The following is a 9,014-nucleotide window of genomic DNA, read 5'->3' as shown; positions in this document are numbered from 1 at the left end:
TGGGACGTACACATCTGCTTTCTTGCTAAGAGTTTGACAAGAAGATTTATATCACTCTTATGTGGATCCTTTAAGTATTAAACTATAGCCAGGAGCTAGTTAACTTTGCTTGCATAAATTTGGGGGAGAAAAGAGACACATTGCCTTCGGTTGCTTTGGAATCGAATCAAAGTAACAGTCTATGTGCTGTCACTGTGCAAGTACATATCCAGAACATATCATCTAGTTAAACTGTACACTGGTATTTCTGACGATTAAAACACTGAGAGACAAAGTAAAAGGCGATGGCGAGCTAATTTTATTTCTTTGGGACAAAACCAGGATAGCTATTCTTCTTTTACCCCTATATGCAAATCCAGAGATATGAAAAAAGAGACATGGGTCTTAAAATTTTGAATGTGAGAGAATTTCACAAAAACAAAAAAGGTAGAATTCACAAGTCTGAATTTAAAAAATATATATAAAAAACTGTGTCCGATGTGACTGGTGATTCTAGATTAGATAACTGAACAATGCTTAAAAAATTGCTTTAAAAAATTGAGCAGACAAATAACTGGGAGATGCCAAGTTTGCACTACTTTTTTCTTGAAAACCTTTAGTTAAGCTGACCAGCTACAGGCTGGAACTTCATATTTAGTGACCACACATAACAGCGGTATCTTCCCATGTCATCGAAATCTTGAAATCAAAAAAGCTTATTTTGCCAGATGTACAACCATTACAGTAACTAAGGGGAATTCTATGTCCTGGGTCATGTAGACCTCAATATAACTGTTGGATTAAACCAGTGCAGCATAACTAGTAAACACTCCATCAGCAGCAGCACATTATGTAGTGCGCCTGAAGCTGACCTAACTCATTCCAGAAGCTGCACAGTGGTCACATGTACCTAGGTCCTTTGCCAAGCCATCCCATCCAAGTCAATTTCACAGCTCGCCTGTAGTGAGTTTTTTCCCTTCTTTCTTCTCTTTCAAACTCAATTTCAGCAACTTCTGGGAGACAGCAGTGGCCTCACTGTTAGTCGATCACATTTTCTCATTAATTTAAAGGCACTGTAGTTGCTGTTTAATTCATTGTCTATCCATGTGCATTAAGGAAACTGCTTCGCCATAGTTTAAAAAACCCAAACAGCCTCAGACGTATGACACTGTTGTTCCAGACTTGATAAACCACCAGTCAGGATGTGTTACAGTAGGATGTTCCGGAGGACTGTCACACACAGAAAAAAAAAAAAGAGTAAAACTATTCATACACATACAGTTTAGTGTGTGATCCTAGTATATACAAATGATATTTTTTACAGGATATGTGAGCTAATGGCTCTCTCAGATGAAGTGCCTCACCACATATGTCAGAGTAGTTACACCTCTATCAGTATCTTTCTACATGTGATTTGAATTCCAATTTGTAATTACAAAATTATGAGGATTTTTCTCTATTACATTAAAAAAAAATGAAAAATGAAAGCATGTGTATGTGAAGGTGCATGAATTTGCATTCTGATGCATGCACCAGTACGCTGCTGGCACAGGTGTGCAGGGGCTATTTACATTCATTTTATGAGCTATAAATGACAGAGCAGGAATCTTAGATTTATCAAATAATCGTCATTCAGTGGGGGTCATCCTGATTATCATAGCATTAAAGCGACATATGAAACAACCATTAATAATTCATAAGGTTGTCCGCCTCAATTAAGGGCTTCCTTCTGGTCTTATATCTGGCTTGTACACCAAGTATTGGTTTTCTTTATGATTGTTAAGGTGTTATGTCTCCACCTAAAGGTACTCCGAGGAACTGTGTGGGGATCGTTCATCTATGTGTGAGCCCCACATGACAAAAAGCTGAACTGATAGGCAGGATAATCATATAAACACTCAGAGCAGCATTTTAATCAGAGCCAATTATAGATCTCTGTCATATTTAATGACACATTAGGTACAAGTTGATACGATTAGCCTTGTGAAATTAGTGGAATTCAAGGGAGATATTGTACTCATCCAATTACAGATATATATCTATAGTTTTTCATTGGGAAAAAAAGCAATTATTACCATTAATGCAACTGTAGATAATGCATTACAAGTAAAGTTTTATTATTCAGCTTTAAAAATACCATTACATGCTCCCAAGATAAATGTACAATAGATTGTGCAATTCTATACAGAACATTTTAAAGTGTCAAAAATGTTTCATAAAGTGGTTTAAATAGTGAGAAAACTACAGGAATTCTGAAAGTTTTTCCTTTACTTTCTCTTCAATGTTTGCATAGTATTTCATTTGGACAAGTATTGCTTTTGCGGCCTGTAGCTCTCCTGAAAAAGAAAGAAAGAGGGTGAAAAAGGAGGTTTAATCAATGACTCACTCAGTGACTTAAAGGGAAGCTTCAACTAGATTACAAAACACACAAAGAAGAATGAGTGGGAGGAATAGACACTGTTTCAAAGCAGCATCTGAATATTATTACCTTTACGAAGAGCAGCATCTATATGCGCTGTCAAGTCTGCCAGTTTTCCTGCAGGTAAGGAAAAGGCAAGTTCTATATCTGCACGTGTTTACAACATACCCCACACGTGGTGCTGTTTATTCACAGTGAAGAGATCTACTTAGAAACTGTACAGATTCTATACACATAGGCAAGTCTGTCACGTACTGACTTTACTGGGAGGCAATTATGACTGTTTCTGTAATGTAATGGGTCATTTGTTATGTAAAATTGGGGGCAAATTAAAAACTACTGTAGTCAGTGAAACTGTTCCCATTGGACAAGCACATTTCCTAATATCCTATGATTTGTCCTCTTCAGAGACAAGGTTAAATTTTAATCATCCTTAAGCTCAATAAAAACTCATCAAAATCTGCAAGTTCTGCCACATGCGGCATGATGTGAGCTATACTGAATTGAATCTGAAGGCACACAATTGTATCTGCTCCATCAACCAGCAACTGGCTCTGTTTGAAAAATCCAAAACAATTGTATAGGGACATTGTCTTTAAGGACTAATAGATAGCGGCGTGTGGAGACTGCTGTCTGCCATGTATAAAGCCCCTTGCAGTAGCAAACAGACATACATTATGCTGAGCGTTTTGCACTACAATTGACATTTAAAAATGTTTTTCTTGTGACACCTTCAGCGTGAGCAGTTTTGAATCACAATGAGAAATTCAAAGCTGCTCACACTGCATTTCCTGGGACACGAGTACATTCTTCCATAATCCAGTTTTTTTTTTTTTATCCTGTTCATTTTTAGTATTTATTCTGCATTAATGATTCTGAGTAATTACTGTGTATTCAGTGTTTAATGACCTTTTCATTTACTATATTTCATTGTTCATGTCATTCTCACCTTGGATTCAATCTGCCTACATATGCACTCCACCAGTGCTGGTCTGTTTGGTTGCTGTGAAAATGGGTAAATCCCTTGCTTCTCTGTTGTATTTCTGACAAGAGTAGCTCCTTGAGGAGTGTTAGATGTAGTGCTACACTGCACTTGAGGTTACTATGGTAACCACAGGTGTTTCCAGATAGACCAGAGCTGAAATCTAAGGGATTGCAACCTTGACCCTTAAAATCAAGCATGTGTGTAGTTCAGCCATTAAGTGATTCTCATCTCACACTTTAATAACTGACGATTTAGACTGAAGTAGATACATCTGACATGCAGAAAAATGTACATTACACATCCACTTTTGCTACATTAGGCAAACGACTTGCTAGAAATCTACTTAAGTAAAGTTAAAATAACAACTTGTTTACCTTTTATATCTCGGCCAATCATAATGGCCTCTTCTGGAGCCTGTGCTTCATCGAGGGCCTCATTAATCTCCATCAGCTTCATTAGAAAATTTGAATCAGCTCCAGAGTCTGTGCCCTCTTCTATATTCATTCCCTCTAGTTCCAGCTGAAACATATGATGGGAATCTGTCAAAGGTTGCTCCTTTAGATGTAAGACACCAGTCTTGACTGCCAAATGGTGACGAACGTGATCACACAGACAGACCTTGTAATTACGAATTTTGCTACAAGTTAAATCAGAGATTTGAAACTCACCATATAAAGACCACGACTCAAAGGCTTAAGCAGAGTGCCGTATGCTTTGTTAACGAGAGCAGACTGGCTTTCTGAATACTCCTGTTCTTTCTGCAAAAGAGGGATGTGTTGTGTTAGGATTATTTCTAAGCATAGCAAGTTCAATCCAAAATCATTTATTAAAAAGGAAAAGCAAGGCTGTATTATAATGTTTTGTTTTTATTTGTATTGCTATGGATTTGAAAGAATGAACCTTTACAATATTCACAGAAAATGTGAGTGATTTTACACTTTGCAATCGCAATCTATAGCATTGTCAAAAACCTTTATGATACTGATAATTATCTGTATGACATGCATCAACTCTTGCAGTCAAGCAGTTTGGGACCCTTCAGGAGATGCAGGTGTGAGTTTGACATGACAAATGTGCGGAAACAAGATGTGAGGTTTGGGTGGGAGCGGGGGTGAGAGCTCCGAAATGGTTGGCAGATCTGAGAACATTTTGCAGCTATCAGGTCTGTCGGCTCTGGTGAAAATCAATAGTCGGAAGCTCTGACCCATGGGCCCATCGTGTGAGGCTGTTTCTCTAATAACAACCAATGCAGTAGGTGGCTGCCTCATATAAGTAATGACTTTTCTATATATGATGCAAACCCCTGAGGGTGGAAGATGTCTAATTAAGAAAAAAATGGCCAGAGGTGGTGATAAATAAAACAGATTCAGTACAATATTGGACAGGTTGTGTATAAAGAAACAATTTAGGCTACCTCTCCCCTCTCACATTCTGCTGAATATGAGTTTAGCTTTCATATCATATCATGACAACATTCTGCCTTTCGCTTTTCCACCTGAGTGTACAGAATAAATTACACCCAAAGCAATACATCTCCTCTCCATCTTGCATTCATAATGTTTATTCTCGTAAACTGCCATGCATTTTTCTTAATGATCTACAAGGGGGGAAATGGAAAATGGGGAGTTTTAACACTATTTACCACATTGTAAAATAACATCTAACACATTAAAACTGATGCACTGGGACAAGCCTTATTTCCTTATGTGAAATTGTTAGGCAAGTGATCACCCTTACAGTCTCACCGTAAATGAGCTGTGGGCTCAATAAGATTTGGCAGGAACCTCAAACCTGACACAAAATTCTTTTTTGAACTAAAGGAAGTGACAATTTACAAATGCAAAGATTAAGAAAACATCAGACTTCTTTCCTAAATTAAACTTCTTTCCTTTTATTGTCTATTTCATGGAAAAAAGATCTCTAGTGGTTTAGTATTTACCTCACAAAGTTATGGAACTCTTAAATGTCCATTGTACAGGATTTATTGTAAGAAAAGAACATTCAGTATTAAATTAGTGTTTGCACACTGGTGTATGCTCAGCTAAAAATATGATGCAACCCCCCCCATAAAAAACAAACAAACAAACAGTAAGGTGAGGGGTAGTCATATTGTTGCAAACGACACCCTCTGTGCTCGATGACACTAATATGGGTGTTCTACCTTCTGCAGTTACATAACCTACCATTTATTTTGCCTGTGGAACTTCTCTGCCCAGCCACTATGCGATTTTACCTGTACATTTGTCATTGTCAGACTCAATTTGGCTGAGTTTGTCAAAACATCAAGCATGAGAAGGCACTGGTTTGTATATTTGCTGAGTCTGGGATATTTACATAACTTAATTACATCAGAAATTTGCTACCTGTTAAATATCCTTTGAATATATGCAACTTAATTACTTAATTACAACTAAATATTCTGAAATTTAGAAAACAAAAATATAGAAACTAAATGAAAGCTAATTGGATTTTAAAGCAAAAAAATGTAAACAAATGAACAACCAAAGCTATATAATTATATAACCTTAAAGTTAGCTGCATTCTGTGTGCTCGTCTAAAGGGAACAGAATCCCAGCCTTAGTCCTACATACTGCTCCTTATTAATTTTTGATGAACAAAAAAAAAAAAAAAAGTATGTCACAGAGTGACATAATGCAAAATAATGCAAGTGATAGGTTTTTCCAAGATATCCTCTCCCCTTGGTACATATCTTTATCTTTCAAACTCTAAATTTGCCATCTCTCAGCACAAGCTGAAATACCCCTGATGACATCACAGCAAAATTGTGTCATTTTTCTTCAACTTGTCAAAACTCTTCCAGAGCAATAGACAATATCATCCTATTTGTAGCTGGGGGGGGGGGAAACAAACAAAACAAAAATACTGCCGTGCTACTGTACACCACTGCAGTGGATTTTAGATTAAACAAAGGCACAAAAAAATTTGGAAAACTGATGATATAACTTTAAATATGAGAATGATTTTTAATACGTGGACAAAAATTCTCTTCTGATGACTGCCTGAAGTCCAGAAAACATGGACATCACCAAATGCCGTTTCTCCCATTGAGACCCTCTGCTAGTCTTAACTACTCACTTCCTGCTTGTTTGTATGTCTCTCCTTTCCGTTTTATCTTCATTTACTGAAAAGCATGCTCTTCTATGTTGAGATCAGGTGACTCACTTGGCCATTGAAGATTATCCCATTCTTTTGCCTTGAGAAGTTCTTGGGTTGCGTTTGCAGTATGCTTATCTGTTATGTGCTGTCTGATTTGCTGTATTTGGGTGAACGTGAGAAGAAACTGCACTTGAGAATAGATCCTGCTACTTCTGGTAGCGGTCGCTTGATCAGTAAACACTTGTGGGGCATATTATGTCCCTCCCATAACACTGCATCTACCATGATTGGCAGATGATGAGCCATCTCTTCCTATTATGACTTCCTTGTTCTTGAGTGTAACCAGTGTTTTGTTGGTGTTGTCTTGTTGTAAACCATCTACTAGAGTTGCCTTATAATGGTCCATCAAGGCTTTTGGTGTTATTCAGCTGGCCAGTGCTTTCCTAATTTTTCCTTTTCTTTTTTCAGTATTATGGTGACCCTATTTACTCGCAGCAATCTGACATCATATTAAGAACTTCAGTGAAAATCCACTAGATATTAGTTCAAAACTTTGAATGAATGTCAGATATTATATCTACATAAAGTTTCATAAAATACACAAGGAATCAACCTCAGCCTCACCACGACTGTGATTGTCAATCAACTGTCCAATTAGGAGGATCTGAAAATGCCAAAGCAGGTAATACAATACTTTGTATTAAACCCATTGAATCAAATTTAAAAGTTTGCATTTCAGTGTAATTTTTACAGTTTTAAACATCTTAAATCTACCTTGGTGGTGTACAGAGGCCAAATTAAAAAGACGGTGACATGGACCTTCCTTAGTGTAATTAGAGTTTACATAATGGGTCAATATACACAAACACAATCAGGACTGTCTTGACAATGAAGTAATTGTTTCAGTGATCTTATTAAGCCAAACCGTCCAAATTTATTTGACTAATAAAGAAAATAATCCGCATATAAAACATCTTAATAGTCACAACATCTTACCCCCTATTTTCACTCTATTATTTTCAGGGGAACAATCTCAGCTACTTACTTTCCCTAATCTATCCAAATAGACTCCTGAGTCACAATTTAGCAGCTTGTGATGAAACCTTTTATCCTGGTAGGAGTTACAAAGTGTCCATTCATAAGGCAAGATGAGTAATTGAATGAAAACTTTCTAAACCAAAGTTAACTTTTGCTTTCTTAACCTGTATAAATATTTAATATATTTAATATACCTCTGTTTTTCTCATTTTGGATTTTGCAGTTATAATATAAAATGTTTTGGAACGCAGGTCCTAGTAGGCACTTTTACATTTCACAGCAGGAAAAGCACTAGTTTAATTATCAGCATAAATAACATAAAGTCATGTTGGCTTACTGGAGTTGCCTCCTGGTTTTCATAGCTGAAATAAGCAGCCAAGAATCCCTTCAGCTACACTGATGCAATTCAACATGTAAAGCTGTTTATATTACTAGATTTGTCCATTTTTCCCAATTTTATACCCCTTTTTTCTTTTCCCTGAGAAACAAATGCTTGTTCGTCTACACATCTACAATTCCTTAAACTTGCTTCCTATGAATTGAGCTTGCTTGGTAGCTTAAAACAGACCAAGTTCCCTAACCAGGCCCTACATTTGTCAGTGTCTTTTAACAAGCCCATCTTTCTTACTTTGCCCAGAGTTACTCCCATGGCCAAGTCACAATGAATTATCACGACAAAACAAAAATGCACACACAAGTGGACAAATGGGGAGAAGGGGTCAGACCCAATTTCCTGTGTCACAGGGCGACTAATAGAAAGGAAAGTGTTCTCTGACTCACAGACCATCTCACTCAGCAGATCTCTTTCCCCCTTACATTGCCCCTGCCTACCACAGATTTCTGGCTGAAGTTGTCTGGATGAAGAGACCGCTGGAGCTGCAAGTATGTTTTCTGCAGCTTTTGTGTGTCCAGTGTGAATGTGTAGTCACTGAAAAAGGTAACACGTGATAAAATGAATGGACTGGATTCATTTGGAAAACTTTTAAAGATGGTGGCATATGTTAAGGTAAACAAGAAACTCACCAATCCATGATCTTGAAGTAGGATGTCCCTTCTACTGGGGGCTGCACTGCTTTGCATGACACGCAGAAAAATGCAGGTCTTTTGTCAAGAAGATGCTTACAATTCCAACAGTTCAATTTAATTTGACTTGTGCAGCAATTCCTGGGTGAAGCGGATTGATTAGTGAAGTAAAACAGCTCTCTCCCCTTTCTGAGTGCTCTGAAGTTCATGTTGCTGTGCCATGTGCCCTTCCTGTGGAGGTTGGTAGACATACAGTAAGCTGTACATGTAACAGCTTTAGAAACAAGCACTCGGTTGGTGGTTAGCCAGCTTGAGTGCAGTACAGCCCGGGATGAGCCAACAATCCTCAAAGAGTTGACAGACAACATTTCTGGAATTAAAATGCACTACTCGCTGTCGTGCACTCAATAAATACACGAAATGTTCGCTGCCAAAACACATCTCTTCCCGGAA

At 37.5% G+C, this 9,014-nt stretch overlaps 1 protein-coding gene across 1 annotated transcript; it reads right to left on the bottom strand.

The window, feature by feature from the left end:
• Nucleotides 1-2,072: 2,072 nt before the first annotated feature.
• Nucleotides 2,073-9,013, bottom strand: hscb (HscB mitochondrial iron-sulfur cluster cochaperone). Its single transcript, XM_026188462.1, has 6 exons — nucleotides 8,562-9,013; nucleotides 8,370-8,466; nucleotides 4,052-4,141; nucleotides 3,758-3,902; nucleotides 2,468-2,515; nucleotides 2,073-2,315 (listed from the first exon to the last, which is right to left on the bottom strand). The coding sequence occupies exons 1-6, from the start codon at nucleotides 8,927-8,929 to the stop codon at nucleotides 2,221-2,223; spliced, it is 843 nt and encodes a 280-aa protein (XP_026044247.1). The 5' UTR covers nucleotides 8,930-9,013; the 3' UTR covers nucleotides 2,073-2,220.
• Nucleotide 9,014: the final 1 nt, after the last annotated feature.

This window comes from Astatotilapia calliptera, chromosome 12, assembly GCF_900246225.1.
Source record: "Astatotilapia calliptera chromosome 12, fAstCal1.2, whole genome shotgun sequence".
NCBI classification, from domain to species: Eukaryota; Metazoa; Chordata; class Actinopteri; order Cichliformes; family Cichlidae; genus Astatotilapia; species Astatotilapia calliptera.
Note: the sequence above shows the minus strand (reverse complement) of the source record. Positions and strands in the feature narration are given on the sequence as shown.